The sequence below is a fragment of the Lontra canadensis genome, unplaced genomic scaffold, assembly GCF_010015895.1.
Source record: "Lontra canadensis isolate GAN:19392208 unplaced genomic scaffold, GSC_riverotter_1.0 scaffold104, whole genome shotgun sequence".
NCBI classification, from domain to species: Eukaryota; Metazoa; Chordata; class Mammalia; order Carnivora; family Mustelidae; genus Lontra; species Lontra canadensis.
This window is the reverse complement of record NW_022631098.1, coordinates 1,503,818-1,522,076: the sequence shown is the minus strand read 5'-3', so window position 1 is coordinate 1,522,076 and position 18,259 is coordinate 1,503,818. Positions and strand designations below refer to the sequence as shown.

Below are 18,259 nucleotides of genomic sequence, written 5' to 3'. Positions count from 1 at the left end.
CACCTGGTTCCCCCAACCTCCCACCCCCCGCCCCTTCAAAACCCTCAGATTGTTTTGATACACATTTCATTATTACCATCTGTAACTTCCTATTTGTTCTTCGTGCTGTATCTGAGGTGGCTTTTTCCCTGCCATGTGTGTACTTTTATTCTTTATTTCTGGGAATGCCCTGCCTATTCTTATCTTTGTTTATAGAAGTCCCGCTCATTGTTTTAAGCCTGGTCTGTAAATTGTTCCCTGACCTCCCATTTAGAAATATTTCATCGCTCTCATTTTTTCTATCATTACTTAAACCTTTAAAAAATTTTTTTGTTACATATTATCTTTATTGTTACTACTTACATACTCTTATACTCCAACTCCTAGATTGCAGTTTTTTCGAGGATAGCTTCATTTTTGCCTTCCTCAGTCCTTAAAATCTGTACCTTGCATAATAGGTTTATAAATAATAAGTTGAGGGCACTGCACCTGGGCAGCGCAGTCAGTTAAGCATCCAATTCTTGGTTTTGGCTCAGGTGGTGATCTCGGGTTTGTGACATGGAGCCCTGCGTCAGGCTCTGCGCTTAGCATGGAGGCTGCTTGAAATTCTCTCCTCCCTCTTTTTCTGTCCCTCCTGTTTGTCCCCTCTCTCTCTCTCAAATAAATCTTTAAAAAAAAAAAAAAACAATAAATAATATGTTGAATTTTATTTTATTTTACTTTTTTAATATGTTGAGTTTTAAATGCCCTTATGATTCTTATATGTTCTGGGAAAAATATCTAATTTATATTTTAGAAATTATTATAGAAGCAATAAGTATTGATTCTGTTATAATCACATGAAAAGTATGACTGACATTTAGTATTGGAATTTAGTTTCAGTAGTAGAAGATGGTGGACTAAGCTGGCTGAGGAAGTCTTACCAAAGAATGAAGGAACAAGCTGAGAAGCAGAATAGAAATTTTGAAGATGTTGTGGCTGAAAGATACGGGGTGAGTACTGGTATCAATGAGATAGGTATTATATTTACACTTCAATGAGACGTAAGTGTCTGTAACTGTCAGTGATTTGTGCTCTTTTGAATTAAATGGATATTAAATCTCTATCATCTGCTGAAGCCATTTTCTACCTTTTTTTAATCATATAAACTTTTGTAGCATATTTTTATTGACATGATAAATATAAAACTTAAGTATGTACAATTTAAGTGTGTGTGTTTAATGTAGAAATAACATTTTCTCATTGTGAGAAAATTTAAATAATGCAGGAAATCCTCCGTGGCATACCTCTTGAGATAACCAGTGTTGGAATTTTGATATATTTTAGAGTTTTTGTTTATTCCAGAGATGTTATATTCCAGAGTTTTCCAATATCCAGAGTTTTCCAATATAACAGGTTTATTAAAAATATATTTTTTAATATATATTTTGTAACATATATATTTAATATATAAAAATATGTTTTATAACATATTTAAATATATATACACACACCCGCACATACATGCACACACTTTTAAAACAATGGAACCATGATATTTTACATGACACTTTAGAACCAGCTCCCCCATTTACCATGTGTGAATAATCTTTGTATTCTAGTAGTTAGTAAAGACCTTTTTCTTTTTAATATCTAAAAAAAAGGCAGGTTCAGAAAGTAAGATTTCAAAAATATGGGCAGGCAAAAAAAAAAGCGAGAGAGAAAAATCGTTCTTTTTTTTAAAGAGAATGTGTTAAGTTTTAATGTATACAGTTTCCCAGATTTTTTCCTGTTTGTTACATACTTTTAAAATAAGTAGTTTTATAAAGGTAGACTCATAGAATACATTCTGCTTTTTTCACTTACTAATATAGGCATAGTTGGAAGTCGGTAAATGTGTACATTTTAAAGCCTTCTTAGTATTTTAATATGTATTTGTGTAGATTCACTGCGTATTTATTTTTTAATTGTCAGTGGAGGGACATTTATGTTTTTTCCCCCCTGTTAAATAGTGCTGTACTGATAATCTTTGTTCAGTGCATTTTGCATACTTACCAGGTTTTTTCTTTTTTTTTTTTTTAAAAGATTTTATTTATTTATTTATTTGAGAGAGAGTGAGAGAGAACATGAGAGGGGAGAAGGTCAGAGGGAGAAGCAGACTCCCCTCAGAGCTGGGAGCCTAATGTGGGACTGGATCCCGGGACTCTGGGATCATGACCTGAGCCAAAGGCAGTGGCTTAACCAGCTGAGCCACCCGGACACCCAGGTGTTTTTCTTAAGATGAATTACTAAAAACAAAATTGTTACTTTAAAGGATATAGACACTTGAAGTGAAATATATATTGCTGAATTTCTCTACAGAAAGATTAACAAGTTATATTTTCATTACAATGACTTTTCTATCACATCGTTTTCAACAGTAGGATTATCATTCCTTATAGTCTGATACTGTGTTTGATAAACATTTTTTTCATTGCTTTTTATACGTTTGTTTTCTAGTGAATTGATTTTTTTTCATATATTTTTGGCCATTTATACACACACACACACACACACACACACACACACACACACACACATATATATTTATTTATTTATTTTAAGATTTTATTTATTTGACAGACAGAGATCACAAGTAGGCAGAGAGGCAGGCAGAGAGAGAGAGCAAGAAGCAGGCTCCCCGCTGAGCAGAGAGCCCGATGTAGGGCTCGATTCCAAGACCCTGGGATCATGACCTGAGCCGAAGGCAGAGGCTTTAACCCACCACCCAGGCGCCCCATGGCCATTTATATATATATATATTTTTTTTTTAAAGATTTTATTTATTTATCTGACAGAGAGAGATCACAAGCAGGCAGAGAGGCAGACAGAGAGAGAGGAGGAAGCAGGCTCCCTGCTGAGCAGAGAGCCCGATGTGGGGCTCGATCCCAGGATCCTGAGATCATGACCCGAGCCGAAGGCAGCGGCTTAACCCACTGAGCCACCCAGGCACCCCAAAGAGGCCATTTATATTTTTAAGTGAACTGATTGTTGGCAGTATTTCCCATTTTTCTTTTGGGACATTGGTTTCTTTAAGATCTTTTAATTAGTCTTCACATTTTTCTCTTAGTTTCATATTTTTTCCTTTTTTTCATTTTTCCTTTGTTTTCCTTTCCACATTTTTCATTTTTCCTTTGTGTATTTGCTATGGGTAAGTTTTGAATATTGTTTTTTGTTTTTTTTTTTTTAAATATTTTATTTATTTATTTGAGAGAGACACAGTGAGAGAGAGCATGAGCGAGGAGAAGGTCAGAGAGAGAAGCAGACTCCCCGTGGAGCTGGGAGCCCGATGCGGGACTCGATCCCGGGACTCCGGGGTCATGACCTGAGCCGAAGGCAGTCGTCCAACCAACTGAGCCACCCAGGCGTCCCAGTTTTGAATATTGTTACCTAACAAAGTCCATCAGGTTTTCCTTTCATAACTAATTATTCTTCCTATAGTTCATTGAAAAACCTTCTTCACCCCAAAATCATAACAATGTATGTATGTATTTACTTTGAGTACTGGCTCAGTTTTATTTTTATGCATATCTTTAATCTTCCTGGAATTTATATTTGTGTATGTTGTGAATAGGCTTCTAACTTCCTAAAAACTTCACATAGTTGTTTATAGTATATTGACTAAATTAATCTTTTCCCATTGATTTGAAATGACACATTTATTATAAAATAAGTCTGTTCTTCTACTCTCAAATCTGTTCCATTGATTTTTCTGTTGTTTGTGGAATTAGTGTAGTACTCTTACAATTATTGTAGTTTTCAGTAACTCTTGCAGATAGTAGATAAGTAGTGAACACCTACTATGTGGCAGGGTAATTTTTTCTTAGTCACTAAAAAATTAGCTTTTCATTCTTATATTTCTTTGTTGTTAAATCTAGAATCATTTTGCCAAGTTCAGGCTCAGCAGAAACAAAACATTTTCCCAGAATTCATCATAAGTTACAGATCTTTTTTGGAATTTTGATTTAAATTTAACTAAATGTATTGGTAAATCAGGTATGATTAATATCTTTATAATGTCGAGTCATCTCATCCTAAAATATTGGATATTTCTCTATTCAAGTTTAATTTATGCTTTTCAGTAAATTTCTTTGTGTAGTTGTTATGTGTGGGTCCTTAAGGTTTAAAAACATTTTCTTCCATTTGTGTATTGAATCTTTTTTCCTTTATGTTCTTGGGCTTTCTGTTGGTGCTAAATGCCAATTTTCTAAACTCATGTCATTAAATCTAATTTTTTCATTGGGTCATCTGGGAAGATAGTTATATACAAATGATGATTACTTTTGCTTTTTTGCCCTCGGTATTACAATATTAGATCTTATTTGTCCTCTTGAAATAGAATCTTAGAACCTTGATAAAAGCACTGGAAGCTAGTTTTCTTGTTTTTCCACTTAAAATGCTGTCAGTGCATTTCAGATGAAGATTATCATCTTTAACAAGTATTCTTCTATTCAGAGTTTAGTCAGGGGTTCTCTCTTGTTTTTTGCTTTTATTTTTAAATTAGAAATGTAATAACTTTTTTGCTCCTTTGAAGTTGATTTGATTTTTTTCTTTTACTTTTTTTTTTTTAAGATTTTATTTATTTATTTGACAGAGATCACAAGTAGGCAGAGAGGCAGGCAGAGAGAGAGGGAAGTAGGCTCCCTGCTGAGCAGAGAGCCCGATGGGGGGATTATCTCTGCCTAGGCTAAGATAATAACTTCAAGTGTGTTGAAATAATTTGAAAAAATTTTTAAAAGTTTTTCTTTAATTTCCTGTTAGTTAACATACAGTGTAATATTAGTTTCAGGTTATAATATGGTGATTCAGCACTTGCATGCATCACCTGATGCTCATCACAACAAGTGTGCTCCTTCATCCCCATCACCTGTGTCCCCCATTCCCCCCACACACATCCTCTCTGGTCACCATCGATGTATTCTCTGTAGTTAAGAGTCTATTTCTTATTTTGCCTCTCTCTCTTTTTCCTTCCTTTGCTCATTTGTTTTGTTTCTTAAATTCCACATATGAGTGAAATCATATGGTATTTGTCTTTCTCTGATCTGTTTCACTTCATAATACTCTCTAGCTCCATTCATGTCATTGCAAATGGCAGGATTTCATTCTTTTTGATGGCCGAGTAATATTCCCCCCCACGTGTGTGTGTGTGTGTGTGTGTGTGTGTGTGTGTGTGTGTATCTATATCCACACAACACATGTATATGTGTATGTATGGATATAGATACACACACACATATTTATTTCCCTGGTGGTGAGTGGTATTGAGCATCTTTCATGTGTCTGTTGGCCGTCTATATATCTTTTTTGGAAAAATGTCTATTCATGTCTTCTGCCTATAGTCCTATTGGATTATCCATTTTTTGGGTGTTGAGTTTAATAAGTTCTTTATATATTTTAGATACTAACTCTTTATCACATATGCCATTTGCAGATAACTTCTTCCATTCCGTAGGTTGCCTTTTAGTTTTGTTGAATGTTTCCTTCGTTGTGCAAAAAGCTTTTTATTTTGGTTGTAGTCCCAATAGTTTGTTTTTGCTTTTGTTTTCCTTGCCTCAGAAGAGATATCTAGAAAGAAGTTACTACAGCCAGTGTCAAAAAAGTTACTGCCTATGGTCTCTTCTAGGATTTTTATGGTGTTAGGTCTTTAATCCATTTTGAATTTATTTTTGTGTATGGTGTAAGAAGATGGTCCAGTTTCATTCTTCTGCATGTGGCTGTCCAATTTTCTCAACACTGTTTATTGAAAAGAATTCTTTTCCCATTGGATATTCATTCCCATTTTGTTGAAAATTAATTGACCGTATAATTGTGGGTTTATTTCTGGGTTTTCTGTTCTGTTTCATTGATCTATTATGCCTGTTTTTGTGTCAGCACCATACTGTCTTGATGACTGTGGCTTTGTAATATAATTTGAAGTCCAGAATTATGATGCCTCCAGTTTTCTTTGGCTATTTGGGATCTTTTGTGGTTCTATACAAATTTTAGGATTGTTTGTTCTAGCTCTGTGAAAAATGCTGTTGGTATTTTGATAGGGATTGCATTTAATGTGTAAATTGTGTTGGGTAGTATAGACATTTTAACAGTACGTGTTCTTCCAATCCATGAACATGGAATGTGTTTCCATTTCTTTGTGTTGTCTTCAATTTCTTTCATTAGTGTTTTATAGTTTATAGAGTACAGGTCTTTTCATCTCTTTGGTTAGGTTTGTTCGTAGGTATCTTATTGCTTTTTGTGCTATTGTGAAAGGGATTGATTCCTTAATTTCTCTTTCAGCTGCTTCATTAATGGTGTGTAGAAATGCAGCAGATTTCTGCGCATTGATTTTGTATCCTGCAACTTTCCCGAACTCATTTATCAGTTTTAGCAGTTTTGTTGTTCTTTTGGTCTTTCTGGTTTTCTAGATAATGGTATCATGTCCTCTGCAAATAGGGAAATTTTTATTTCTTCCTTGCTGATTTGGATACCTTTTATTTCCTTTTCTTGTCTGACTGCTGTGGCTAAGAGTTCCAGTATTATGTTGAATAAAAGTGGTGAGAGTGGACATCTTTTTCTTGCTCCTGGCTATAGAGGAAAAGCTCTCAGGTTTTCCCCATGTAGGATGATATTAGTTGTGGGTTTTTCATATATAGCCTTTATTATGTTGAGGTTTGTCCCTTCCAATCCTGCTTTGTTGAGGGTTTTTCTTATGAATGGATGTTGTACTTGGTTATGTGTTTTCTGCCTTTACTGGAATGATCATATGGCTCTTATCCTTTCTTTTATTAATATGATGTATCCTGTTGATTGATTTGTGAATATTGAACCACCCTTGCAACCCAGGAATAAATTCTACTTGATTGATGAAATGATTTTTTTTAAATGTGTGGTTGGATTTGGTTTGTTGGGTTTTTGTTTTGTTTGTTTGTTTTTGAGAATTTTTGCATCTGTGTTCATTAGGGATATTGGCCTGTATATTCTCTTTTTTAGTTATGTCTTTATCTGGTTTTCGTATTCGGAATGTGGCCAGTAGAATGAATTTGGAAGTTTTTCTTCTTTTTCTATTTCTATTTTTTGGGAATAGTTTAAGAAGAATAGGTATTAAGTTTTCCTTAAATGTTTGGTAGAATTTGTTCGTGAAGCCATCTTTTTGATTACTGACTCAATTTCTTTGCTGGTTATCCCATCTGTTCAAGTTTTCTGTCTCTTCCTGTTTCAGTTTTAGTAGTTTACGTTTCTAGGAATTTATCCATTTCTACCAGGTTGTCCAGTTTATTGGCATATAGTTTTTCATAATACTCTTTTATTTTTGTATTTCTGTGATGTTAGTTGTTATTTCTCCTGTCTTATTTGTGATTTTATTTATTTGGATGCTTTCTCTTTTCTTTTTGATAAGTTTGGCTTAGAGATTTATCAATTTTATTAATTTTTTCAAAGAACCAGCGCCTGGTTTCATTGATCTGTTCTGGGTTTTTTTTGTTTTGTTTTATTTGTTTGTTTCTACGTCATTTATTTCTGTTCTAATCTTTATTATTTTCTTCCTTTTGCTGTTCTTTTTTTTTTTTGTTGTTGTTGTATTTTTTCTAGCTCCTTTAGGTTGTTTACTTGAGATTTTTCTTGCGTTTTCACGTAGACCTGTATTGCTATTATATACTTCCCTCTTAAGACTGCTTTTGCTGTATCCTGAAGGCTTTGGACCACTGTGTTTACATTTTCACTTGCTTCCTTAAATTAGATAATTTGAAATTTTAATTCCAGTTTATAGTACATTTTAAAGATATGCATCTTATTCTTGACAGTTCTCAGCTGCAAGAACAATTATTTAGACTTAACTATTACATTTACCATTTGGTTTTTAGTGTTCCTTCCTTTTTTCAACCATCTGTGCCCTAATTCCCTTATGGTTTGGGTTAACGATCTTGAGTGATTTCCCCTGCACCTACTTAGTAAATGGTTTGCTTTCTGATTCCTTGTATTTTTGAACATGACTTTCTTTTGTCCTTGCCAGGTAAAGATAGTTTGACTGTGAATTGAATTCTGTATAGAATTATTGCCTTGTCTTTTTCTTTCATAATTTGATCTTTACTCCATTATCTTATAGCTTATAGTGTTTAGTATTAGAGATAGAGAACTGATAACAGTTTTACTTTTTTGGTGGGGAGGGGAAGAAGTCAAAAGTGGAGGGGAGGGGCAGAGGGAGAGAGAAGTGTAGGCACTGAATGTGGACTCTGACATGGGGCTCAATCTCATGATCTCAATCTCAGATCATGCCCTGAGCTGAAATCAAAAGTCAGATGCTCAGGTAACTGAGCCACCCAGGTGCCCCAACAGTTTTACCTTTACTTCGTAGGTAATGTGTTATTTGCCTACTTCCATCTGTTTACATCTCATGCTTACTACCACCTTCTCTGATTTAATATTTGTGAAGAATTTTTTTATGTGCATGTATGGATTTTGAGACTCAAGAATTGGGTTTTTTGTTTTTGGTAAAGATTTATTTATTTTAGAGAGAGAGTGAGAGAGTGCATGCACATGAATTGGGGGGGGGCAGGAAGAAGGAGAGAGTTTTCAAGCAGACTCTACCATGAGTACAGAGACTCACTTGGGGCTTGATGTCACAACCCATGAGATTGTGACCTGAGCTGAAACCAAGAGTCCGAAACCAAGAGCTTATGAGCCACTTGGGCACCCTAGGAATTAGGATTTTTTATGTATGAATCTTAATATGCTTCATTTTCTCCCCTCTCCTAAGGCTACCAGATGATACCTGGAAAATTAGCTGGACAAATTTTCTTATATTATTATTATTACTATTATTATTTATTAATGCTTGCTTCTTTCTTTGCTCTTTCTTTCTGGTAATATTCACATGTGCATATTAGAATGTGTAGAATTAATTGTCCTTGTGTCTTTTTTTTCTTATTACATCTACTTACCATCTTTTCCTAAGTAGAGAGAATTCCCAGGCTAGTGTTGAATCAACTAGTATTGGATTCAGTACTTTCTGTTCTTTTCACTATATCTGCATGTTTTGGACACACAGTTTTCATTTGCAGGTTTTTCTTGTTCTTGAACTCTTGTTTTTCATGAGAGTCTGTTATGTTTTAGCGTAAGTTGTAGCAGCCTCTTGAATGACAGTAGGAATTAATTTTTTAGAAATGATGTCTTCACTGTTTTCTGTATTATATTTTGTTTTAGTGCTGGGCATTTGGGTTAGTGGATTTTCTTTTGACTTACCAGATATTTTTCATTATTTGGCAATTTTTTATTGATTAATCACATTTTTTAAAGCATTTGTTTTAGGGTAATATATTTAGTTTGCTAGGACTGCCATAACAAAGTTCCATAGGCTAGGTGGCTTAAACCACAGAAATCTATTTTCTCATAGTCCAGGAGAGTTGAAGTCCAAGATCAAGGCGTTAAAATGTTTGGTTTCTTCTGGGGCCTCTCTTTATGCCTTCTAGATGTGTCTCTCATGTGGATTTTCTCCTTGTGTGCTTATCCATTCTATGTCTTTGTATTTCCAAATTTCTTCTTCTTTTAAGGATATCCATCAGATTGAATTAGGGCCCAACTGAACTTTTAACTTAATCACGTCTTTCAAGTGCCTGTCTCTAAATGCTCTGAGTACTAGGGGTTAGTACTCAGTAATGTTCTGAATACTAGGGGTTAAGACTTCAACATACGAATCGGGAGCGGGCACAGTTAAGCCCTTATCAGTTACGATGATTGTATGGGTCTTTTCTTCTCTCCTTTGTTGGTTTTTTCTTTATTGTGCCACATGACAGTATATTATGGTACAGTGGCATATGGGAGTACAAGTCATTGAACCTTTTTAAATTTTATATATCTTGTTTAATTTCTCTCCTTTGTAGTCAATGGAAATATTTCAGTCGAAATTAGAAGAAGCTGAAAAAACTGCATCCACAAAAGAAGACTGTAAACGAGAACGGTGGAGGAAACCAACATACTCAGATAAAGCACAAAGTAGTCAAGAAACTAGAAAATCAGACTTGGTAAAATATAATAAAAATTTAAGGGATAGATATAGTTCAACAGATATTACAAATAACACCAATAAAGGTAAGTCTAGTGGTGGTGAAAAAGATGATAGGTTTGAAACCTGTAGAAGACAATCCGACCCAAGGCAAAATCAAGAGTTTTCTTCTCTACAAAATTTGAAACCTAAATTTTTAAGACCCTCTGATGATGAAGAGCTCTCATTTCATAGCAAGGGCAGAAATTTTGAACCTTCTAGTTCCTCTTCAGCACTGGTTGCTCAGGATTCTGTGCGTCGTGGTTTTCAAAAACCCATGGACAACAGTGAAGAAAGTTCTTTATCATGGAGCCGGTTGGACGGAAGAGCAGGAGACAGGAAATGTTCATATGCAAGATCATTAGAAACTAGGGGCGATGTGGACTGTGGGCACATTTCAGAAGACATGAGAGAAGAATCACCAGATGAAAGCCTGAGAGATGACTCTGTGAAGAAAGAGCATCTACGGGACACGAAGTCTCCATTTGCCAGGTATTTTGTCATTTGTTTTTTAAACTGATGAATGAATAGTAAATTGCAAAGGATTCAAAGAAATGAGCTCTATTTGCAGAGTATCAGCTATTAAGTGGATATGAGTTATGTTCTTCTGTTTCTTAAGTTTTGTGGATGAGATAAAATATGCACATTTAACAAATCAGTAGCTTTGTTTTATGGGTTGCATTGCATTTCACAGTTTTATTTAACAAATTGAAGAAGTATTTGGTAGCTGTATTAGCTCAAAATTTGTTGCCTTTTTGCAATCTAAAAAATGGAGTTCATAATCCCTTTAAATGGATATGCTACAGGAAGTATTTTAGTAGACTGTGTTACTGCTACCATATTGCTTTCAGAGGAAATCTCTCCATTGTTAAGTGTAATCTTAATTGTAAATATTGCATGCTGAGTGGAGGTCTGGGAGATTGAAGGAAAATTTGCTGCCGTATAAAGTGAATAGGATATATGAAGGATCCTGTGGGGGGGGTGGGGGGAGCATGAATTATGGTGACTCTTTTTCAGAGAAGAAATAATCCCCTTTTGACAGCTGACAGGTTTTAAAGATGTTAGCATTTTAAAAGGAAGATATGGATAGGGTAGTGGTTGTATCTGTGGTAATTAGGAAAATAGGTGACATTGATTGGTGTTATCTTGAACCTGTTCATCTTACCTACAGGCTGGGTCAGTAGAGCAGGAGGTTGAGTGGGATTAAACGTAGGAAAAATTGATTTAGCTATGGAGCTGGTCTTATTGGAGACAGTCATAAATGGAAAATAAGAGTCCAAAGGATAATGATCAACTTATACTAGAATGATCATCAAAGTATGTTTAAAAATAATACCAAATGAATGGGACGCTAAAGGAAGAGGTTTTTAGGAAATAATAGAATTCAGTAGTGGTAGTAATAGGTATCAGCATTGTAGTTTGGGGTCATGAGTCTGGTAAATTGTTTCTGTTAACAATTCCGTCTGATGCTGTGGATTATAAAGCACCGTGTATAGCTTTCAGTGGCAGGAAGCTGGCAAAACCTGCACCGAGTGATGGGAGCTCCACTCACATGGGCTCTGGTTCAAGTCAGGGCTTTGTTCCCAGGAAACCAAAGGAGAGATCTAGTTGTATTGACTGGATAAACACAACAGGGATTAGAGAATGTCTAAGACTGTTTACATATGTAATTGCCCAGGCTTTACTCCAGGTATTCTGAAAGGTAGACTATTTCTTGTCGCCACCTGTTGGTAGGATGAGGCTCTTAATTTCTTTTATCGTCAGGGTTGCCCCAACATTTGGGCACTCTGCACGTCTTGACTTCCGTGACTGCAGCTGAATGTGAAACAGTCTTACAGTCAGTATTTCATCTAGTTCCATATTTGTAGGTTGTATTTAAGTTGTAAGTTTCCTGTAGAGCTACTATAATATAGGCACTCACTAGAAGATATATATATATCTCTCTCTCTAGATAGATAGATATATCTATAAATCTATCTATCTATATATATTTTTTTAAAGACTTATTTATTTTTAGAGATTGAACGCAAGTAGGGAGAGGGACAGTGGGAGAGAGAGAATCCCAAACTCCCCGTTGAGTGCAGAGCCTGATGTAGGGCTCCATCTTATGACCTTGAGATTATGACCTGAGCTGAAATCTAGAGTTGAATGCTTAACTGTCTGAACACCCAGACATCCTGGAAGGCAGTGTTTTTGTTAGGTGTGTTATTTTGAAGTTTCGCATGGTGTGAAGCTTTCCGTGAATTCCATGATTCCCTGGACAAGGAAAGAACAGTCTAGAAATTGTCTACATACATGTGAAAGACAGAAAAATTCCTCAGCCTCTGTGAGTGTTGTGAAGTAAGAGACCAAGGAAGGATGTAAGAACCCCTATTTTCAGGGACTGGAAAGAGTCAGTGAAGGATTGTGAGACACTGTTAGTTTGTGGGAACATTATCCTAGGTATATGCTGAATTCTTTATAAAATGCTAGAATTCTAGGGAGCTTTGAACTAGTGAATTTTAGAAGTAGGGGGAAAAATCATAAAACTGCTTTTAGAACTAGAAGAAAGTAGTGTAAATCCTGCATTTTCCAGATGAGGAAACTGAAGCACTTGAGATTGTACCTTGTGAAGTGTTATGGTACATATTTACCAGATTTAGCAAATAAAGGGAAGCATGTCCCTTGCAGTATTTGCACAGAATTACACTAAAAAATTTTTTTTGTTTACCTGAAATTCAAATTTGACTGAGTGCCATGTTTTTAGTCTGGCAATTGTATGTAACACTTAGCCATTTTCTGGGATTGTGATGTTTTACGAGAGATAATGCATATAATTATATATAAAAAACGTAATTAGATATTTAAGTTACAGAGCTTCACAATGTATATATTATTCTGAGTCTTCTTCCCCCCCTCCATCAGTATATCTTAAAGATCTTTTTACTTCGGATTTTATGTATGTACTTTTTATTTTTATTTTTTTATTTATTTATTTTAAAGATTCTTATTTATTTATTTGACAGACAGAGATCACAAGTAGGCAGAGAGGCAGGCAGAGAGAGAGGAAGGGAAGCGGGGCCCCGATGCAGGGCTCGATCCCAGGATCTTGGGATCATGACCTGAGCTGAAGGCAGAGGCTTTAACCCACTGAGCCACCCAGGCGTCCCTGTATGTACTTTTTAAAGGCTCTTTAATATTCTGTTAAAAATGTAGATAGAAGTTAGTGTTTCTCCTTGGTCTCCTGTTGATGGACTTAGGTTGTTTCTAATCTGTCCTGCTTACAGTAATGCTGCAGTGAATAGTCATATAATGTGTGTCTGTGCGTCCTGATTAAATCTAGCTGCAAAATAATTTCCAAGTAGTAGAATTTTATTTATATATTTTGTTATATTAATCAGTTTACTCTCTTACCAGTCAAATATTAGAATGACTTTTCTTTTCCTTGCAAACAGCATTATTGAACTTTTTAATCTTTGTTGAGTACATACTTCAGAAACAGAGTTGTTCCTTGATTTCCATTTCTTTAAATGTGGGTGAACTTTGGCATATTTCTGTAACCTTATTTTTTATTTTATTTTTGCTAACTAGTCATTTCTTGTGGTTACCTTTTCAGTTCTCTACGAGAGCTCTTTATATTTTCATGAAATACATAGTGTTTTCATCACTGTTAGAGTTGCATTTTCTTCTTGTTTCACTTTTTCATCCTTCCTTTCATTCATTCTTACTGTCATCAGATACCTCATTCTTTTCCTTTGTCCTGTTTATGCCCTGCAGTTATCTTAAGTAGGCAGAAAACATCCTCTAGAAATGGTCCATGTGCTCAAGATCTTTAAACTTTTTATTCTTAGAAATAAAATGTCTTTGTGTATAATTTTGTTTGTTGGAAAATATATCAGCTATGTATTTTCAAGATTTTGAAACCTGGGATAGTTTGCAATATGAACGAAAAGTAGTGTGATGTTCTTAATTTAGATTTTAAAAAGTTGATATCAGGAATTAACCTGTCTCATACTATTTTAGCCTTTGGATATTATTCTTGGCAGCGTTTGCTGTGGTAGCCCAGAAGGACAGGAGAAGGATGGCAGGTTCTGACGGTTTTGAATATAAGGCATGGGATCCTTGGACGGGGAGAAAATTTGAGAACAGGTGGTAAGAAATGAGTAACTAAAAGGAGGAGATCTGTGAACACTGCCAGCAGGCAAAGAATAATTGCCATATCCTCAGGTTTCTGGAATGTTATTGGGGTGAGGCTTCTTTAGTTACCTCTTCCTCAACAGTTTTCAGCTGGAGTTGGGTGTGTGCTGTAAAGAGAAGATATTTTAATGGGAAAATAGATTTGCTTCTTAGAAATTAATTATGAAGAGGACTTCTGAAATTTACCAGTAATCCTGGAAAATGAGAAATACTTGTACTTTTTTCTTTTTATAGGATAATTGCAGATGTTATGGCAATGTTTCTTTCAGAGTATTTGTACATCATTGTAAATGCCTAGAGAAAGTAAGAAGGAGTCTATTACCAGCTGTTTGCTGCTAGTCAGTGTCTCTGCTGTGGTATTAACAAGATGAAATAATACGTTCTTTGTGTTCACTTCGTTCTTTGTGTGCCCCATGACTCATATGAATGTCTTTATTTGATACCTATTACTGTTCTGCGAAGTGTGTTGGAGATATTAGTGTCAGAGATGTTTGGAATTCTTGTATATCATCTAACTCATCCTTATCTACTTTTTATCTACTAATAAACAATTTAATTCCTGTTAGAAAATGCACCCCCCCAAAAGATGTAGGAGTACAAATTTCATGATAGTGAAAGTTGCTGCTTTTAAAGGTCTCTTGGGATTCCAGTTATCTTCTTTTTTTCAAAGTTTTTTTTTTTTTTTTAAAGATTTCTTATTTATTTATTGTCAGAGAGAGAGCACAAGCAGGCAGAGTCGCAGGCAGAGGCAGAGAGAGAAGCAGGCTCCCTGCTGGACAAGGAGCCCGATGCAGGACTCGATCCCAGAACCTGGGATCATGACCTGAGCCGAAGGCAGCGGCTTAACCGACTGAGCCACCCAGGCGTCCTGGGATTCCAGTTTTCTTCTTAAAACTTGTGAGCTTTGGTTGGAGTTTGGCATACCTTCATTATCCTCTTGATTGAATCTTGAAGCTTGTATACTGAGAGTGATGGGAAGAGTAAAGTAAAGGGAAGAGTCAGGTAAAATGACAAAGTTGTGCCTTTGGATAGAAATAGTAGAGGTCTTGGCAATTTAAGAATATTATCATTGTGGGGCGCCTGGGTGGCTCAGTGGGTTAAGCCGCTGCCTTCGGCTCGGGTCATGATCTCAGCGTCCTGGGATCGAGCCCCGAGCCCCGCATCGAGCCCCGCATTGGGCTCTCTGCTCCGCGGGGAGCCTGCTTCCCCCTCTCTCTCTGCCTGCTGCTCTGCCTACTTGTGATCTCTCTTTCTCTCTGTCAAATAAATAAATAAAAAAATATTTAAAAAAAAAAAGAATATTATCATTGAAAAAGAGGATTTATTAGCCAGATTTCATAGACTAAGTTATGATTGTGGGTCATATGATGGTAGAGATGGAAAGTGTGAGAGAGACGTGTTAAGTGAAGGACCTTCTTTCTCTCTCCTTTTTTTTTCTTTTAAGGTGCAGACACTTGAATATGTTTATATGTTCATGGAAAAGAGTATTGATGTTAGAAGAGAGATGATAGATGGCATAATTGAGCAAGATCCCAAGGTTACAGTGGATGGATGTAGGATCCAGTGTCCTCCTACAAGTAGAAGGATTAGTCTGGGGTGGAAGTGTTAAAGAGGAAGAAGGTGTGGCTGTAGATTGTGAGTGACAGGACAAAATTACAGAAATTCCTGACAACTTAGGTCAGTGCTTTTCAACATATCATTCCCATAATATTGGTGTTCTTTTTAGTCTGGCATGACAAGAAGTCATGAACCAAAGGAGTGAATGAAGATAGAAGAGAGGAGGAGCTTGAATTGGCTTCCATGGCTCAGTGATGAAGTTTTTAATTCTGTGGTCCCTTGAAAGGATTTGGTTGCTTTACTATGCACAATCCCTAGACATTCTTTCTTTTTTTTTTAAGTTTTTAAAATTTAAAAAAAATTTTATTAACATATAATGTATTATTTGCTGCAGGGGTACGGGTCTGTGAATCATCAGGCTTACACGTTTCACAGCACTCACCATAGCACACACCCTCCCCAATGCCCATAACCCAACCACCCTATTCCTACCCCCCACCCCCCAGCAACCCTAACCCTCAGTTTGTTTTTTGAGATTGAGTCTCTTGTGGTTTGTCTCCCTCCTGATCCCATCTTGTTTCACTTTTTCCTTCCCTAACCCCCACAACCCCCTGCCCTGCCTCTCAATTTCCTCATGTCAGAGAGATCATATGATAATTGTCTTTCTCTGATTGACTTATTTTGCTCAGCATAATACCCTCTAGTTCCATCCACGTTGTTGCAAATGGCAAGATTTCATTTCTTTTGATGGCTACATAGTATTCCACTACACACACACACACACACACACACACACACACACACACATCTATCTATCTATCTATCTATATATGTACCACATCTTCTTTACCCATTCATCTGTTGATGGACATCTAGGTTCTTTACATAGTTTGGCTATTGTGGACATTGCTGCTATAAACATTCGGGTGCATGCATCCTTTACGATTACTACATTTGCATCTTTAGGGTAAATACCCAGTAGTGCGATTGCTGGGTCATAGGTAGCTCTATTTTCAACTTTTTGAGGAACCTCCATGTTGTTTTCCAGAGCGGCTGTACCAGCTTGCATTCCCACCAACAGTGTGGGAGGGGTCCCCGTACTCTGCATCCTTGCCAAAATCTGTCTTTTCCTGACTTGTTAATTTTAGCCATTCTGACTGGCGTGAGGTGGTATCTCATTGTGGTTTTGATTTATATTTCCCTGATGCCCAGTGACGTGAGGCACTTTTTCATGTGTCTATTGGCCATTTCCCTGAATTCCCTGATGCCGAGTGATGTGGAGCCCTTTTTCATGTGTCTGTTTGCCATCTGGATGTCTTCTTTGTGGAAATGTCTGTTCATGTCCTCTGCCCATTTCTTGATTGGATTATTTGTTCTTTGGGTGTTGAGTTTGGTAAGTTCGTTAGAGATTTTGGATACTAGCCCTTTATCTGATAAGTCATTTGGAAATATCTTCTCCCATTCTCTTGGTTGTCTTTTGGATTTGTTGACTGTATCCTTTGCTGTGCAGAAGCTTTTGATCTTGATGAAGTCCCAATAGTTCATTTTTGCCCTTGCTTCCCTTGCCTTTGGTGATGTGTCTAGGAAAAAATTGCTGTGGCTGAGGTCAGAGTGGTTGCTGCCAGTGTTGTCCTCAAGGATTTTGATGGATTCTTGTTTCATATTGAGGTCTTTCATCCATTTGGAGTCTATTTTTGTATGTGGTGTAGGGAAATGGTCCAGTTTCATTTTTCTGCATGTGGCTGTCCAATTTTCCCGTACCATTTGTTGAAGAGACCGTCTTTTTTCTATAGGACATTCTTTCCTGCTTTGTCGAAGATTAGTTGACCGTAGAGTTGAGGGTCTATTTCTGGGCTCGTATTCTGTTCCAGTGATCTATGTGTCTGTTTTTGTGTCAGTAGCATACTGTCTTGATGATTACAGCTTTGTAATAGAGCTTGAAGTCTGGAATTGTGATGCCAACAACTTGGGCTTTCTTTTTCAACATTCCTCTGGCTATTCAGGGTCTTTTCTAGTTTCATATAAATTTTAGGATTATTCATTCCATTTATTTGATGTATGGTATTTTGATAGGGATTGCATTAAATGTGTAGATTAACTTAGGTAGCATAGATGTTTTCACATATTTGTTCTTCCAATCCATGAGCGTGGCACGTTTTTCCATTTCTTTGTGTCTTCTTCAATTTCTTTCATGAGTACTTTATAGTTTTCTGCGTACAGATTCTTTGCCTCTTCGGTTAGATTTATTCCTAGGTATCTTATGGTTTTGCATGCAGTTGTAAATTGGATTGACTCCTTAATTTCTCTTTCTTCTGTCTTGTTTTGGTGTATAGAAATGCAGCTGATTTCTGTGCATTGATTTTATATCTTCACACTTTACTGAATTCCTGTATGCGTTCTAGCAGTTTTGGAGTGGAGTCTTTTGGGTTTTCCACATAAAGTATCATTATCTGCAAAGAGTGAGAGTTTGACTTCTTCTTTGCCAATTCTGATACCTTTAATTTCTTTTTGTTGTCT

The 18,259-nt window shown here is 36.2% G+C and overlaps 1 protein-coding gene across 3 annotated transcripts in view; it reads left to right on the top strand.

Annotated features, from left to right (window-relative positions):
* The window catches only part of CWF19L2 (CWF19 like cell cycle control factor 2), a 136,018-nt gene that overhangs the window by 33,248 nt on the left and 84,511 nt on the right, over positions 1–18,259 (top strand). For all 3 annotated transcript variants that reach the window (XM_032838471.1, XM_032838470.1, XM_032838472.1), the window contains 2 exons: positions 856–971; positions 9,849–10,501. In XM_032838471.1, coding sequence (XP_032694362.1) covers positions 856–971; positions 9,849–10,501 — 769 coding nt within the window. The remainder of the gene's footprint in view (positions 1–855; positions 972–9,848; positions 10,502–18,259) is intronic.